General features: G+C 36.9%; 1 protein-coding gene across 1 annotated transcript; it reads right to left on the bottom strand.

Annotated features, from left to right (window-relative positions):
* Positions 1–496: 496 nt before the first annotated feature.
* Positions 497–3158, bottom strand: LOC134804637 (uncharacterized). Its single transcript, XM_063777746.1, has 4 exons — positions 2638–3158; positions 2122–2205; positions 1134–1205; positions 497–1025 (listed from the first exon to the last, which is right to left on the bottom strand). Exons 1-4 carry the CDS (start codon positions 2918–2920, stop codon positions 871–873), a joined length of 594 nt encoding a protein of 197 aa, XP_063633816.1. The 5' UTR covers positions 2921–3158; the 3' UTR covers positions 497–870.
* Between the last annotated feature and the right edge of the window lie 16239 nt (positions 3159–19397).

The following is a 19397-nucleotide window of genomic DNA, read 5'->3' on the forward strand; positions in this document are numbered from 1 at the left end:
ATGATGATCGTTATTCAAGAATTTCGAGACCTGAACAGGTAAAACTTAGTTTCATTAAAATTACTAGTTACACAAATTGACTTCTGAAATTATTAAATTTCCATACACTTAGTATGGAAAATGGTAACGAAATAGGAATATAAACCTTGGGGCTTTTTTTCTCCTATTAGAACAGAGAGACTTCGTGATTCTGAGCACTTAAAATAGAATGACACATTTATTTGATTTTATTTTTCATTACTCAGTGACTATCATCATACTCATAACGCGAAAGACAGAGTGAGATAACCCTATAATGGGCATAAGAGTGTTAGAAATTATGTAAAATTGAACTCTATCACATTGTAATAAAGTTTCAAATGATAGTGGGGAATAGGTATATTGCCTTTGCTTTAAAAATGATTAAGTTTAAGTACTATTTTATGTAAACACTGTCATTGCCATACAATAACATAAAATATTGCCATTGCTTTAAAAATGATTAAGTACTATTATATGTACTGTCACTGCCATACAATAACACAAAATAAGTTTTTGGCCAAAATTTCATTTTTGGTACAAGCTTTTATCGCCGACTGTACTTTTTTTTCCACAAGCAACGAATACTCATCGAGACAATTCTAAGAACCCCAAACACAATTAGGTTGCGTTGTTTTATCACGGAGTTCCTATGGCCACCTCCGGTCTCCATCATCAGATCACCTCGATGACACCATAATATTGCATTGTCACCCGACTTACATATGTATGTAAAATTTCAGCTCAATCGGAAACCGGTAAGTGGATCAAATTTAACTTGCAAGATTTGATTACACACAGACAACGGTCAGGTGAAAGTAAATAAAAGCTTGTAAAAATGATAAGAATTCACTAACCTTCATTGTGTGACTGTACACTAGGTGAAATACAAGCTGTAACCTTCTCAGCTACAACAAGTTCTGTAATAAAGCTGCTGCATAGTTCGGGCATGGTCTCCTTTTCAATGTCTGAAGTTGTCGGGACAGGTTCTGTGGCTATAGAAACGGCTGTAACATAAAATAGCACTTTAATTTTTTTTTTATAAGATTTACTAATAACTTGTGATAATATTAAAATACATAGGAAATAGTGTCATATTCATTTATTTAGCTTACCCATAGTCTGTTTTGGTGTATGGCCCACTGCGGTTGATTTAACCCCCGATGTGGATGGAATGGCAGGAGACGCTAAAACAGAAATACATAATAAACACATTAAAACCGTTGAAAATTATTGTTAATAAGGGCTTATAATTATTATAAAATATCTTCCAAAGGACCTACACAGTGCACATTGCTACAAATTTGTTATGGGTAGTTACGGAAATACTTCTATGGGATAACTTTGGCTTTTCTTATATACATGCGTAATTAAAATGTACGTATATTGGTAAGGCATGTAGGTCCTTCCTCTGACAGTTTTGTTTCCTTATTGGAAATATTACTGTGGTAGGGTAGAGTGGTAAAATAAATTCATTGCCTTCCAAAACGGAGTTATTTAGAAAAAGTATATTTGAAATGGCGCCAAATTTTTTAATAAAATTCCTATTGAACTAAGAAATACAGATGACATGATTAGTTTCAAAAGTAAGTTATTTAAATTTTTAGATAACAAAGCATATTATGTATAAATAGATTTTAATTAACTTTTAAATGATAATTTTGGATGATAAATATTTAATAACATATAATTATAGTGTATGTGAATTTTTGTTAGATGATTTTGATAATTAATGGTAACTGCGCACAGCATGCAGTCACAGTCCATAAATGAAAAATTGTATGCCTTACGGCACAACATAGTGATACAGTGATGTATATGGGACCTGTACTTATGTTTGACAAATAAATACTTTTGACTTTTTTTTACTTTTGTGGTGATATTTTATAAAAAAAAATATTGCCCATGGAAACACTAGCCATGCCTGACCTTAATACAAGAAATTGATTCTTTACATTGCTTGCAGATCTAAGTACCATTAATGAAATATATATGTGCATAATAATATTAATAATGTCTTTGATAAGAAGGCATTAATTTGCACCTAAAATGTAATTGAGTATCTATCATGGCTATCATGCATTTCAGAAAAATTAAACAAACCTTTTTGAGGCACTTGTTGACAGTATGTGTGGTCGTCATGTGATTTACGAACATATGCATGTTCTTTCAGCGGATCCATGTTTTCTAAAATTGATAACAAAATATTATTTTTAAATAACTAAAGTGAAATGTGGTATTATTTATCTACAAATTCTGCATGGTGTTTTTTTAGGATTGGGAAATTTCTATATAAATAAAATAATTAATAAAAGACTGCAACACTTGCCAATGATATCTTTACCCAAAGAAGTACAAAAATGCTAAGCTAAAATTAACACACAAGTGTTAAGATATTAATATCGATCGCATGAAATAATTATCTTACTAGAAACATATGCTCTTATTACAGGAATAAACAAACACTTTGTATTACCTACACATAATAAAATCACCATGCCGTGATTCATGAGTCATCAATTGCATAGAAGTTTATGACATTATCTTTTATGGTCGTAAATGATACGAATTAGATTAGACTGATTTATTATATCACTTCTTATCATTTTCTACACTTACCGGCATTTTCATGAGATGGGATCCCACTGTTAATCTCATCTTGACTGAATAACGAAGGATAAGCCTTCGCGTTGAGACGCCGTGTCGATGCCGAAACAAACCGCTGTTCGAAGTGTTTCTCACAAATAAAAGCTTTTCGAACTTGCTCCGGCGACATATTTCCAAAACCATTTGTTTCCAAACACTTCAACCACATAATGAGTCTTTTCTCAGTACTAGGAAAACGGTACAAAGTAAAAGCGTCCTTTCGCAGAGTTTTACACACACAGCACTGATAATACATTTTGCACAATGCATAAATGCTTGCAGAACTGGGTGATGGATGAATCACAAATAAAGCGGAGAGGATAAGTACAAGAACTTCACTCGATCAACACTTTATTGCAATTGAAAATAATTTAAACTGTTCAAAGTTTTCAACAAACATGGGCGACAACCACTGACAACTGACGTTTAGGCGACGATCGGCCAATCAGAGCGCGGCAAGTTGTCAGTATCATCTAAAAGCAACATGGCGCTATCGTACACATTCCGTTGTACGTAGATTAACAGCCGTGAAGCCCCCATTCGCAACGGGAGCTTTACAACGCGCGTTAAAAAAACGTTTGAATGACACAAATGGATAACCATATATGTATTCACACGACAGCGGTGGCGCTTTTTATCAAGCGTTGTTCTGAAAAAGCTCCCGTGCGAATGGGGGCCAAATAATTTGGAATTTGCCGTCCGCCGGCAGGATGGAATGGATGGATGTAATAAGCCCTTAGAGTAGGCGCGCACGAGCAACTTTGTCTCCGCAACTTTGTGTTTTGTCTCTGTCGCACTTGACTTCGACACTTGAGCTCGACACTTGAGTACGACAGAGACAAAACACAAAGTTGCGGAGACAAAGTTGCTCGTGCGAGCCTACTCTTAATAGCCGGTTTAGACTCTCGCGCGAGCCACGAGACGAGCCGCGAGCCGCGCCACGAGACGCGAATGTAAGCGGTGGGCTCGCGGCTCGTCTCGTGGCTCGGCTCGCGCTCGCCAGAGGGGCTACCGCGAAAACCGAAATTCGCAAATTGCGGGGATCTTACTCTTTTACTCCAATGAAGGCGTAATTAGAGTGACAGAGAAAAATGCCCGCAATTGACGATTTCGGTATTGGCGGTAGCCCTACTGGCTCGCGTGGAGGAGCGGTTTTTTGGGCACTAGCCAAAGGGGCTCGCGCGGGACGCGCGCTTGCGTTCACACTCGCGTTTGGCTTGTCATTCGATTATAAACCTTATGCCGTGCCGTTAGTGTTTAAAATATATTAGCTCGACGAGCTTACGAGCCATGAGACGAGCCTCGAGCCGAGCCACGAGGCGAAAGTGTAATCATTAGCTCGACGGGCTCATGCGCTCAAGGCCACTCGAGGCGAGCCATAGACGCGCAGCGAGCCGAGCCGCGAGACGAGAGTCTAAGCCGGCTATAAGAGTAGCCGTTGGCAGTCGTGTAGATGGGGCTTTAGGCCATCTGCCAATCGTATCAATGTTGCCGGTTTATTTTGTACTTGGTAAGCTTGATAGAGACTTTATAAAATGAGGCCGAGGCGAGGCGAGGTCCGTCTTAACCGTCTGTGATGTGATGTGAACACGACGTTTTTGTTTTTTCACAAATTCCTTCCTTAGTATGTTGTAGTTCATCAATTTGATTTCATTAGTAAATATGTGCCTGATTTATGCATTAACCTCCGCTTTACAGAAATTAGTTAACCGCTATGATATCACGAATATTCAATAGGCCAAAGGATCATCTGTTTTTACAATTCATCATCCTTTTACTAATCGTCAGTGTTGTCTATTTATATTTAAATCATCTTCAAGAAACGTATAAAACAGCCCAGTGGTCGGGAGAGAGATGTATATCAGAGTTAGGGTCAGTTAAATATCAATTAAGTGGTAGGTAATTCAACCTAAATTATTAATTGAAACAATTGACAGATTTGTCGAACTACTGTATTTCTGTTTAAATACATATACTGTATATCTGTATACTTTTTCAGTGGTCACAGACTACAAAAATCGAATAGATAAAATGCTGACAGAGGCCCAAAAAGCGCATGAAGCTGACAAGGAAAAGTTTAAGGATATCATGGAAAGCTGTATTGCTATGAAACAGCAAGCTGCCATTTGTCAGGTCTGTAATAGCCGAAACACCTGAGCTCAATAATAGATGAATATTATATTATGAATATAAACTGATCCAGCTCCAGAATATTATACCTACCAGTCAGTGGTACAAGCTCTGTTTCTCTACGAGCACTTTCAGATGAATATTGTGTAGTATATAAAAAGGCTGGTAAATGGCTTGAAACATTGTGATCTATTTTTCAATTATTGTGATACAATCCACTTAACAATTTAAATGTGAATTCATTTAGTCAATTATTTAACTGACAACATTGGCCTAGTCGGTAGTGACTGTCTACAAAGCCAATCGTTCTCACCATTGAGAATATAGATTACTTAATGTAAAAAAAAGGTTCTTTTAAATTGCGAGCCAATACACCTACCATGTATTAAAAATTTAATATTTTTTTTATTCCAGAGCCAGTTTGAGGACCTGCAATTGGAATGTAAAAAAGTTAGGGAAGACTATGATAAGATTATTTCTAAACCTGATAAATTAAAAATAGGTAGATAAACTTTTCAAATATGATTTGTTTTTGTAATTTTGTAAACTTCCTGGATACTTAAATAATAAAGTTTTGTTGTACTGAATATGAATATAGTTGTTGAAATAGTGTACTATAATATGGTCGTATTTGTTTTCTTGTAAAAAAGGGTTTGTTGTAGAACAAATTAACAGCCTTCTAGCCTAGTTGGTAGTGATCGACCCTGCCTATGAAGAGTATGAAGCAGGAGGTTCTGGGTTTGAATCCTGGTAAGGGCATTTATTTGTGTGGTTATCACAAATATGTGTTCTTGAGTTATGGATGTTTTCTATGTATATAAGTATTTGTATATATTGTTGTCTAGTACAGACAACACACGCCTCATTGAGCTTACTGTGGGACTAGGTCGATCTGTGTAAAATTCCTATAGTACAGATCCTATTGCACAACCTCAAAACAAATTTACAAGGAAACACATAACCAAAGAATATAATACTCACTAGGAGCACATAACTCACATAATATTTATAAAGACAGAGGTAACCAAAAAGGCGGTGATCTCTTACAACCTTTAGGCCCCGTTCGCACGGCAGCTTTTTCAACGCGCGTTAAAAAAAGCGTTTGAATGACACAAATGGATAACCATGTATGTATTCACACGACAGCGGTGGCGCTTTTTATGAAACGTTGTTGGATTTTCGACTTTAAGCCTTGGTCGTTAAATCGAATTTAGAGTGCAGACAGATTCAAGCACTTTTTTAACGCGCGTTGAAAAAGCCCCCGTGCGAATGGGGGCTTAGGTAGTGTAGAAAAGAAACTAAATTCAACTAAATTGCAGTAAAGAAAACGGGTACCTACCTACCTTAAAAAATTACTCCTACAACATTAACCCATTCATGGCCACGAACCGCTGAGCGTACACAATACGCCGGGCTACCATACAAACCGTTTTTAGCTAAAACGTATAACTCAGCTTATGGGTCTCGAGCCTGGCGCGCACGGTAAATAAATCGCCGCTTATGAAGCCGGCCAGTTGAACAGCATTATGCAACATTTTTACTAACCACCGTTTTTCTGTGCCTATCAAAAAAAAACTACTTATTGCAGTTTGGTTAGGCGGGTTCAAATTCCGGTAATCCATAGCCATGGTCACAAAACATGAAATCACTAAACAGCACAGGAGGAGTATAAAGTCGCCCACGAATAAATCGTGACTAAATAATATTTCCCATGTTACTCCAAAATACATCTCTAAAGGCTCCTCTTCACGTTGGGCCAACGCCAACGCCAACGAGGGACGCATTTATGCGTTAGAGGGAGCAAGTGATATTGCTATCTCATTCTACCGCATGGCTACGTCCCTCGTTGGCGTTGGCGTTGGCCCAACGTGAAGAGGAGCCTTAATAGGGGTGATCGATGGGATGAATCACTTCTTGAACTCTTGTGACAAATATACCACATGAAAAATAATACCGCCGCCGCCGCTCGGATGCATTCCTTGTTTATTATCCAAGTGTGTCCGATAAGCTTATTACACCTGTGGCCTATCCCACAAAACTTACAATTACAATTTTACAAGTGTCAAGTTACAAGTTTGTAATAATACAAATTATACAAATGTGCGTACCACAAAATATACAAGTAACAAATTTGTAGTGGAAAATTCTTACAAATATGTAAATTGTATCGACCTGTTTACAATTTATTGTATCACAAAACTTTACATACGCTATATATCTTTTCCGGAAAACGTACAATTTTGTAGCTGACAATTGTTTTGTGCTACATTCATCATCATCATCATCATTTCAGCCTATATACGTCCCACTGCTGGGCACAGGCCTCCTCTCATGCGCGAGAGGGCTACATTAAATTGTAGTAATAATCATACATATATGTAGAATTGTACCTACAAGTTAACAATTCTCTAAACGTGTGTCGCACCCTCTTGCTACAGTTGCTAATTTTAACATATTTAGCGAATTACTCAAATTGAGCTTACCATCGTACGCCTTTTCCAATTTTGCCACATAGTGTCCCTTAAGTATTTCCAATTTTTCTCCATTATTCCTAAATCATTTAAATTTTGCGTTATCTCCTTCCATTTGTTTATTTTCAATGTGCGTCAATTTATCACTAAAGGACCCCGCAGCAAACATAGGGAAAAAGTGGTTTCAGTCAAATCTCACGAGTATGGTGTAGATTTAAGTCTCCTGATAATTTTTTTTATGGGTGCACAAATCTCTCAGAAGTCTACTTTCAGAAATAATCAAGTTTATATTGGTGTTCCCTAAAATCGATACACTTAATTGGTAACTGCATTATAATATGACTTCATAACGTCAGTAACTGTCAGTATGTATCATTTTTGTCAATTCAATGTATCGATTTTAGGAAATACCTCATAGAAATAGAAAAGTATTAACTTGATTATTTCTAAAAGTATACTTCTGAGGGATATGTGCCCTTATAAAATAATAATCAGGAGACTTAAATCTACATCATACTAAAATTTCGTGAGATTTGACTGAAACCACTTTTTCCCTATGTTTGCTGCGGGGTCCTTTACCAAAGAGAATGTTTTTGTTTTCATTTATGAGGTTTAAAATGGTCAGTTTAGCTTGCAAAAATCCATTGTAATGTCAGTTGGTATGTAAATGCTCGTAGATAGATCACTATTTAAATATAATTAATGTAATTCTTGCGTATTGCGTATAAAGTGAAACTACCTTCAACATTAAAGCAAAATAAATTGTTACATATTTGTAGTTGTAACATTACAATTTTTCGCTTGTATATTTATAAATCAACAATTCTACAATTATGTAGCTGTTGTGACATACCTTTATTCTTTGTGATACGCTTTCACAAAAATGATATATTTGTATACTGCAGACTTGGAACGAATAACTACATATTTGTAATTATTGTGGTACATTTTTTTGTTTAAAATTAAACAATTTTGTCGAATTGTACACTTGTAAAATTTTGTGGGGTAGGGCACTGGTCGGTCATTTATCTTTGTTTTGGTAAACGCCATTATATTAGTAACAATAGAGAACTTAAAATGTATTATAGTACTCTATTAAATAACTTTATTTTAAATATTAAGAATAAAACAAAATAATTAAACTAAACATTAAAATTAAAACTAAAATTAAACTCTAATAACTATATACACATATTACTTACTTTCTAATCTGCCGTAGAAACCACGATGTTTTAAAGAACTTGTAAATACTTGACACAAATTATTTGTAATACTATACATATTAGTTAGTGATGACTGTTTCAACCGCCTTGTTTTATATTGAAACGAAAAAAAATGAATACTATTACTTGCTCTTACTTATATAGGTATAGCCATACATACTAGAGGGCACCTTTAGTAGAGGTGGGCCGAATATTCGGTAATTATTCGGCATTCTATTATATTCGTATTCGGCCGAATTATCCGGTTAAAGTGCCGAGTATTCGGCAAATATTTTTTACTATATTTGTCTCGTTGCAACATTGCAAAATGTAAGCTCCTCCAGAACTTTTGAAATTTGTACTTGTCTTTTCAAATGGAAGAGATTCCATCAGGTTACGTCTTCCCGTTGTCATACAAATACATGATGAGACATGTTGAATTCATAGGATGTTTTGATTAGAGTCTGTGCGGAAAGAGAAGAGTCGTAGAATGTATTGGATCCCATACATTACACGACATGATGAAATTTTGGCTAAAAACTTTTACTTATCGTTGTTCTGCTCAATTTTCGACTATGTAGTTTATTTTGTCTAGACATTCGTACCCGGAATTCAATTATCAGAAAGATAAGAGAATAAAGACCAAGTCATAACATAAACATACATTATGATTACTCGGTACAATATGTATCTTATCAATTGCCTTGACTGCATTAATCTTTACATGTCGCTGTATACAGGGTGTAATCGTTAACTGTAGCCAGGCGATAATTCCGTAAATATAACAGATATCAGAAAACTTCAAATTGATATCGAAAGTGCGTTACCCAATTGAAGTTTTCTGATATCTGTTATATTTACGGAATTATCGGCTGGCTACACTTAACGATTACACCCTGTATACAGAGTGCCATGTTTTGTATGGATCAAAGCGATCAAACAATTGCGTTTTGTAGAGAGCATCTACATAATAGGGAGGTTCTTATAGGTTTTAGGTTTTTGCTTGTCTTAAAGAGGTTCGAGTGACAGACGTAAAATGCATGAAAAAATCGTATTAGAATTTGAGCATTATTTCAGAGTGACCGGCGCTGGCCCATAGTGTAGAGGAGCCATGAGATGATAAAACGGGCCAACTGCGAGTCGGGACTCGTACCATTATGGCTCCCCTTCATGTTGGGCCAACGCCAACGCCGACGAGGGACGCATTTATGCGTTAGAGGGAGCAAGTGATATTGCTATCTCATTCTACCGCATGGCTGCGTCCCTCGTTGGCGTTGGAGTTGGCCCAACGTGAAGAGGAGCCTTTACGCAAAAAACCGGCAAAAAATCACGTTTGTTGTAGGTATGGGAGCCCCAATTAAATATTTATTTTATTCTGTTTTTAGGTAATTGTTGTTTTAGCGGCAACAGAAATATCTACATCCTAGCCTAGCTACTTATACTTATCACGATTCATGAGATACAGACTGGTGACAGACAGACAGACGGACAGCGGAGGTTCCCGTTTTTACCCTTTGGGTACGGAACCCTAAAAGTTATATACGCCATACGCCACAATTGCCACCGATAATATGTCAAGGTTTTGTTGCAAATAAGTATTTTCTTAGTATTGTAGTATCTAATATCTAATTATCTACTTACCAACGGTAAATGTGTGTAACTTGTAAACCATCAGAAGTAGAGTCATCTGACGGATTTTATTGGTATTAATTTATTGAATATTTTTGTTTATGTTGTACTCAGACCGCTACACGTCTTAGTAGCGACATCTAGAGTTCAGTTACTTACACTATAGTCCGCCGAAAGATGGCAGCAGTCAACTAAGTCAGGGTGGTATTCCACCTGTCCAATTTCATTATTGTCCAATGTCATCGCATCTCACCAAAGAGAATAGAGTGTATAGAGGCGGATTGTCAAAGTAAATTATGTAGTCACCAAAGAGAATATAATCACTAAGTTTTAGTAGCCACTGTAAATTTACTGCCATCTTTCGATAGAAGATTAAAACTGTTAGAACTAGGGCATGCAGTACCGGTCCCGGTACCAAGAATTTCATTTCCCGGTTCTGGACATGGCCGGAACCGGGATTCCCGGTTCTTCCCGGTTCTCAAGGCATCTTATGAATTTTATGATTGTTTTTAAGAAATCGTTTATTTTAGCGTACAATCTTTATGAATGACTTGTTTTCATATCAATATTTGCATAAGTATTAATAAATGGCTTATTTTATTTAAAATAAAAACATTACAACACTTTAATTGGCGTTCCAACCTATTTTACGAAATTAACCGGAACACTTAGCCTCCGCCTGAGCCGAGCCACACGGCCGTAGCGTAGTCGATGCACTCAGCATCAGCAATATGACGGCGCGGCATACAGAAGTTAAAAATTCAACCCGAGAACGGAATATTTTCATATAAATCCAACTTCCTAGAAGAAGAATATTCGAATATCCTAATACTTAAGATTTAAAAGTGTTTTAAGATCTTGCTTAAGTCACCCGGGTCAAAATGTATAGATAGACACTTAATTCATCTAAATATGTAGGTGTAGGGGTCACAAAACCGTGCATATTTTTGAAAGCCGGGTTTTCGGTTTTTGTGGAACAGCAAAACCGGGTTTCCGGTTTTTTCGGTGATTTCGAATTTATGTATAATTCTTAAAATAAAAAAGTACTTGTAGAATCAACGATTTAATAATCAGTTTGCAATAAACAATTTTAACAAGAAATACTAGAATAAAGATTAGAAATCAATTAACGTGATCCATGCATCACATATAAGTATAAAACATGGCCGTTATTGCTAAAATATTAAACTGCATAATATTTATTTTATAACTTAAGTAAATCATGGATAGGTAGCAATATTTCAGCACTGTTGTTGAATTGGGAACTCTTAAAAACAAAATGTAATTCATGATAAAAAATCCCGTGATTGACTTTAGTTATAATTAGGCCAATAAATGAAACAAAACATTCCTTTTCCGGAACCAAATAAATAAATATATTTATCGTTACAGATTAATCAACGTTTTGTTAGGATACCGTATAATTAATATATAAATATTTGTAAAAACAGCATATTTTAATCGATGAATAAGCTAAATAATATAATATTAAAATATTTGTAATGACCGATCACGTGATTAGCACGTGACCGGTCACCCCACCACGAGTGGCTGAGCGACCGTTGCAAGAGGGGCGCGTGGCATTCGTCGATCGACAGTCAGTGAGAGTGGTCGTGCAGTCACTGGAGGTACTTAGGTGCTACGAAGTTTGTGTAAATTGTGTAAATCGTTAATTACTGTTACATCAGTGTACTGCCTTCAGGTCAGTGTCTTATTGTTGATTATTACGCTTATTACGTGTACGGTCTAGTTGATAATTCTATTCATTGTGCCAATAAACGCTTTGTAAACAACTATTGTCGTATTAATGAAACTCCTACAGTATCCTTTAGCTCAGAAGTGGGATAGGCGAGTATTTTAAACAAATCACTCGTTTATCCCGCCCACAAAATCGAATTAACCGACACGGCACAACGAATACTATTATTAACACATAATCTTATAATATTGATTACGGGTTTACCTTGTGGGGTAGAATGGAATTGTTATGTGCACTGTGTTTTTTTTTGTGAATTTGGTGCTTCGTCTAAATATCGTTAATTTCACATGCTCAATCATTATTAACCGGCTACGGCATACATACCCATATTATGGCAGATTATACTCACAGCTCTGCCATATTAGCGCTATTAAAATTAAGATTGAAACGACGGCGGTCAATCGACGTATTTATAATTTTAACGTTTTGTTTTAATTCTATGACAAGACGGTTTTGAATACGATGACCACTAGTTTTCGTGAACTATTCCACAAACCTAAGTTGACATTGAAATTAGTTGAGTTAGCAAATGATCTTTGCTACCTTTAGTAAGAACTTATTAAACCTATTTTATCCTTATGATTCGTATCATAAATTCATAGAGTAATACGAGTATACTTAAGTATTCTGAGGATCATTTCAAATTAATTTAAAACATATTAATTAATTAATTTAATTTAAACTAATTTTAATTAATTGGAATTAATTAGTTTTAATTAAACGTAATTAAAAATAATGAAGTGAAATTAAAGTTAATTAAATTTAATTGGAATTAATAAAGCGTAATTAAAATGCATAAAGTGTAATTAAAATGAATAAAGTTTAATTAAAATGAATAAAGTTTAATTAAAATTAATGAAGGTTAATTAAAATTAATAAAGTTTCATTAGAATTAATAAAGTTTAATTAGAAAATAAAGTTTAATTAGAAATTAATAAAGTTTGATTAGAATTAATAAAGTTTAATTAGAATTAATAAAGTTTGATTAGAATTAATAAAGTTTAATTAGAATTAATAAAGTTTAATTACAATTAATAAAGTGTAATTACAATTAATAAAGTTTAATTACAATTAATAAAGTGTAATTACAATTAATAAAGTGTAATTACAATTAATAAAGTGTAATTAAAATTAATAAAGTGTAATTAAAATTAATAAAGTGTAATTAAAATTAATAAAGTGTAATTAAAATTAATAAAGTGTAATTAAAATTAATAAAGTTTAATCGAAATTAATTAAATGTAATTAAAAGTTAAAATAAAATAATATGTAGTAAAATAAAATAAAACTTGGAATTAAATGTGTAGCAAATAAATGTTCTCGAGAACCTAATTTGGTAATATAAGACAGAGGCAATTTTCTGCTTTATCTGAAGTTACGCTCTGATTCCACAAAACTATTGAAACTTAACCTTTATATTATCGTTTATCTGAAAGAATGATGCACTCACTTACATCAATAATTAACTCATACATAAGTTTCAGTGATGAGTACATACGATGATGAAGACGCTGATGCCGGTCGCACAGAAGAACGCGACACGGACCGCATTGATACTGAGAAGGGCGATGACGAATGTGAGATTCGGAAATGCCCCACACCAAACTCACCTATCATACAAAGTGGGAGAGCGGAAGGGAGCCTGAAAGTGAGGCAAAGCCGCAAACACTTGTTGTATGATTCTAATGAAGAAAATAATGAGTTACGACGTGAGAGAGCTCCACGTTCGCGGATTTTAAACTTGGATGACCATAATGCAAGAGCTCCTCGACGACGACGCTCGCGGAGCGAATCTGCTAGAGATTATCGCGGAGCGGGGCCTTCGAGACACGTACCTCGCAACCGGAGTAGATCGCGCCTTGCGGACCTCCCAACGAGGCGGAGAATGCGGAGATCACGGAGCTCGTCACCTCATCACTATAAGGACCAGCACTTACGACATCACGTGAGTCCCAAACGTTACCGACGCATGGAAAGAAAGAGACACCATGGTTATAGCAGTAGTTCTGATGAAGACTATCATGTAACTAAGCGCAGAAAGTCGTACTCTCGCTCTCCAAGCGTCGAATACGTCAGAGACTTTTCTAAACGTAGTCGTGGATATAGGCGTGACACTGTAGCAAATGCACTTCCTAACTCCAGTGATAACCTCATAAGTAAATTTCTAGATATTATAAAAGAAATGAAAGGTCAGTCTACATCTAAGCTGTCGTTAAACAATGTTCTACCGGAATTCGATCCAATAGCTAAAGACCAAACCATACTTACGTGGCTCACTAAGGTAGAGGAGTGTGCTGAGATTTACGGGTGGACTGAGAAAGAAACTATACACTTTGCACTTCCCAAACTTACAGGCCTTGCCAAATCTTGGTACCAGGGTCTCAGCACAGTTCTGTACTCATGGCCGGAGTGGAAAAGGAAACTTATAGAGTCATTCCCATGTCGTGAGGATTATGCCGAGCTTTTAACGACCATGCTGGCTAAGAAGGCTCGGTATGGAGAATCTCTTGAGCACTATTATTATAGTAAAATCAACTTGTTAAACAGATGTGAAATTAGAGGTCGTAAAGCTGTTGATTGTCTATTAAATGGGATAGAAGATCGAGCCGTACGCGTAGGTGCCCAAGCTGCCCGTTTTCGTGAACCTGAAGAGGTACTCAAATACTTAAAAACGGTTAAAGTGGGGATAGCCAAAGAATTAGGAGGGAGATCGGAAAAGCAAAGGCAAGATAGAAAACAGCTAGGAAACTCCACTGCTACAAGATCGCAACCCGCGGCTAAAATCACATGTTACAATTGTAACGAGGAAGGACACAGAAGTTACTTATGCAAAAAGACGATAGTTAAGTGTTCTACCTGTGGCAAACTGGGTCACCTCCCGGAATTCTGTCGATTTAATCGTAATGATACGAATAGTACAAATCAGAAGGGTCCGGCTCCCAAAGAGGAGAAACAGGTTGCCACGGTGAACTTGTCCGGCAAAACTAATGCCAAGTATGTATTTGAAGTACTAGTAAATGATGAGAAACTTATGTGTTTTACCGATCTCGGCAGCGAGTGTACACTTATTAAGAAAAGCGAATCGGATAAATTGAAGTTATCTTTTGAAACCGACAACATGCCTGCGATGGTTGGCTTAGGTGGTCATGTAAGACCAATAGGCAAAGCTATGGTTTACATAACCATCCAGGGCATAAGAGAGCACGTTGAGGTATACATAGTAGAAGATCATGTCATAAGGTATCCCATTTTATTAGGTCATTCATATACTGAGCTGCCAGGAATCACGATAACGAAGACTCCTCACGAGTTGTTTTTCGAGAAAGACTTAACTAGTAAGGTGTTCTTGAAAATCCGAGAGGACTTAACTATAGCTCCTTGCGAAATTAAAGCCATACCGGTTAGTACTGGTAATAAATATTATGGCAGTTTATACACGAATGGGTCGCTTAGAGGAGTCGTCAACAAGGAATATTATCTCTTTCCCGGCGAATACACTTTTAAAGGAGGTCTAGGACAAATAATAGTACTTAACATGAGCGATCAAAACGTACATTTTCATAAAGACGCATTACTAACGCGAGCCATTACTACTGCATGTGCAAAAGAGGTTCTTTCGGTTTCGTTTGATGAGTCACACCTCGACGATAGTATACAGTGTGGACCTAATATTACGAATGAACAAAAGCTACAGTTGCAGAACCTTCTTAGCAAATACAACGACTGTTTTTCGTCGGGCTTAAGCGACCTTGGCCTGACTACAGCGGGGGAAATGGTTATAGAGTTAGAAAATTCTGAACCGGTTGTATATAGGCCATATCGTTTGTCCCTAGCGGAAAGAAGTCTTGTTCGGGACATGGTAGGAGAAATGATGGATGCAGGAATAGTTAGAGAGTCCACTTCTCCTTACGCCAGTCCGATTGTTCTCGTAAAAAAGAAAACGGGGGAAAAGAGACTGTGTGTGGATTATCGCGCGTTAAACCGGCGCACCAAAAAGGATCACTACCCTCTTCCCCGTGTAGAAGATCAATTAGCTGGTAGTAAACTTTTTATTTCTCTTGACCTAGCGTCGGGATACTACCAAATCCCTATCTCTCCGACGTCTCAAGATAAGACTGCATTCGTAACTCCGGATGGGTTGTATGAATACACGCGGATGCCATTTGGCTTAGTAAATGCTCCGTCGGTGTTTCAAAGAACCATAAATAAGATCCTTTCCGAAGCTAAAATAAAATTTGCACTCGTATATATGGACGACATCTTGATCCCAGCACGCACATTCCAAGAAGGCATCACTAGACTTGAAGAGGTATTGGCATTATTAAGAAAAGGTGGGTTGACTCTAAAGTTAGCTAAATGCAATTTCTTTTTCGAAAAGATAGATTTCTTGGGATTCGAAGTAAGTAGTGAGGGTATTAAGCCAGGCACCCGAAAAATTGACGCAGTAGCCAAATTTCCTACTCCGAAAAACCACCACGAATTACGGCAATTCGTCGGCTTGGCAAGTTTCTTCAGAAGATTCGTGCGAGATTTTGCCGTAATATGTAGACCACTAACGGACCTTTTGAAGAAAGACAGCGAATGGAAGTGGGCTAGGGACCAAGATGTTGCCTTTAACTCACTAAAAGAAAAACTAATATCTAGACCTATTCTGACCCTTTACGACCCGAAACGCGAGACTCAATTGCATACAGATGCGTGCAAATATGGTGTTGCTGGAATTTTACTCCAGAAAAGCGATGAAGGCCTCTTTAAACCAGTCTCGTATTTTAGCCGGAAAACCACCCCCGATGAGCAACGTTTGCATTCGTTTGAATTAGAGACCCTCGCGGTAATAGCCTCATTGAACAGATTTCGCGCCTATTTGCTGGGAGTACCGTTTAAAATACTGACAGACTGTAATGCTCTTAGAAGTACTCTTACAAAGCGAGATTTGATCCCACGCATCGCGCGCTGGTGGGTTCAGATCCAAGAGTACGATTGCGAAATCGAATATCGTCCAGGGACCGGGATGGCACACGCGGATGCGTTAAGTAGGAACCCCGTAGACAACGCGAATACTGAGGATCACGTTTTAGAGGTACTGACGAACCGGTCTGATGACTGGATATCAACTGTACAGTCTAACGATGATGACATTGCTCGCATAAAGGCAATATTAAGTGATCCCGAATCTGAAAAGGTCGCGGACATCATTAAAAACTACAAGCTCAAGAATGATAAAGTTTACCGTTTGTTAGGCGAAACCGAGGATAGCATGCGATGGGTAGTGCCAAAAGGAGTTAGGTGGCAAGTGGTAAAAATGAACCACGACGATATCGGTCATTTCGGTTTCGAGAAAACCCTCACACGAATTAAGCAGTCGTTTTGGTTTCCGAAAATGAGGCGATTTATTAAAAAATATGTAAAGTCTTGCGTTGAATGTGCTCATCACAAGGGAACCTCGGGGAAACAGCATGGAGAACTACACCCTATCAAAAAAATTGAAATACCGTTCCATACTATCCATGCCGATCACTTGGGCCCCTTTGTTCGCAGCAAGAAAGGCAATACTTACCTCCTAGTTATAATCGATAGTTTCACAAAACTTATAAACATAAAGCCCGTTCGAAATACGAAGACCTCGACGACGTTAAAGGTTTTCCGGGACCATATAAGTCACTTTGGGACGCCTGTTAGGTTGATTACGGACCAAGGAACGTCGTTTACAAGTGCCGCTTTCAAGACCTTTACGAAATCAGCCGGTATCAAACATATATTAAATGCCGTCGCCACCCCACGGGCAAACGGCCAAGTAGAAAGGTTTAATAGGTCTATTTTAGATGCTCTCTCTACGAAATGCCACGGCAAGGACGACAGATGTTGGGACGAATTTGTGCCAGATGTACAGGTAGGTCTAAATACTACAGTACATAAAACTACGGGGAAAAGTCCTTCCGAACTTGTATTTGGTTTTCGCATTAGAACTAATACCGAGAATGTTCTGAGTGAAGTTATCGACGAAACGTTAGACGTTATTTCCCCTGAAGATTTAGATGAGATTAGGCGCGAGGCAGGAAAGCGTATTGAAACACAACAAGCAAAAGATAAACATAGTTTTGACTCGAAACGTATAACGGGTATAACGTATAATGTTGGGGACCTAGTTAGTGTTAGGAGAGATGCTCAAAGTGACGGAAAATCAAAAAAATTAGTAGCTAAATATCAGGGGCCATATAGGATCACTAAATGCCTTCCCAACGATCGCTATGTAGTGGAGGATACACCTCTGACGCGTAAAAAAGGCAGCAGACGTTACGAAAACATAGTAGCGGTAGATAAGCTAAAATCATGGTTGTGTTTTAATAACAACCATGGTAGTAGTTCCGAATCAGGCAGCGATGAGAACGAGAGCCCAAACGATAGTTAGGATCTGAATAGTAGCCAGGGCTATTACCAAAGATTATGATTAGTTAAAACTGTATGAGTACCAATTAATTAAATTAAAACCGAATTTATTATCTACTAATAAGAATACAAGTATGTTTTATGTTCCTTTTGGAGGTTACTGATTAAGATAATTAAGATACTTTTAAGCATTACTAACAGAATGTCAATTGTAGATGAGCAAAGGGACTTGCTCTAGCAGGATGGCCGAGCTGTTAGGATACCGTATAATTAATATATAAATATTTGTAAAAACAGCATATTTTAATCGATGAATAAGCTAAATAATATAATATTAAAATATTTGTAATGACCGATCACGTGATTAGCACGTGACCGGTCACCCCACCACGAGTGGCTGAGCGACCGTTGCAAGAGGGGCGCGTGGCATTCGTCGATCGACAGTCAGTGAGAGTGGTCGTGCAGTCACTGGAGGTACTTAGGTGCTACGAAGTTTGTGTAAATTGTGTAAATCGTTAATTACTGTTACATCAGTGTACTGCCTTCAGGTCAGTGTCTTATTGTTGATTATTACGCTTATTACGTGTACGGTCTAGTTGATAATTCTATTCATTGTGCCAATAAACGCTTTGCAAACAACTATTGTCGTATTAATGAAACTCCTACAGTATCCTTTAGCTTCTACCAAAAATGTGAAACTACGTAACTTCAGAAAAATTAGTCATTTAAATCAAAGAAATCGCGTGATATTTACCATGTAGGTATTAGTTTTGTGTCCATAATTTCCAAATTCATTGTACTTAAATGACTAAAACAAAATGTACATGGTAAAAATCTCGCGATTGATTTATAATAATTAGGACGATAAACAGTAAAAAAAAAATCTTAACTAAAACTAATAACAATGAAATGAGGCAATGGTACATTTTACACTTCCAAAATCTTACATATCGTTGGTTAAGTAAGAGTAGGTATCAACCTGCTAAATCTATTTTTGAAATGTATATACCTACTTTAACTTTATTCCATATAAACAAAGGTACAAAATACTCTATATTAGAAATGGATTTAGCAAGTTTACACTCTTAACCAACGAAAACGGTGGTGTCAAAGGCAAAAATTTATCACTGTAGGTATTATGATTTTATTCTTACT

The sequence above is a fragment of the Cydia splendana genome, chromosome Z (assembly GCF_910591565.1).
Source record: "Cydia splendana chromosome Z, ilCydSple1.2, whole genome shotgun sequence".
In the NCBI taxonomy this organism is placed as follows: domain Eukaryota; kingdom Metazoa; phylum Arthropoda; class Insecta; order Lepidoptera; family Tortricidae; genus Cydia; species Cydia splendana.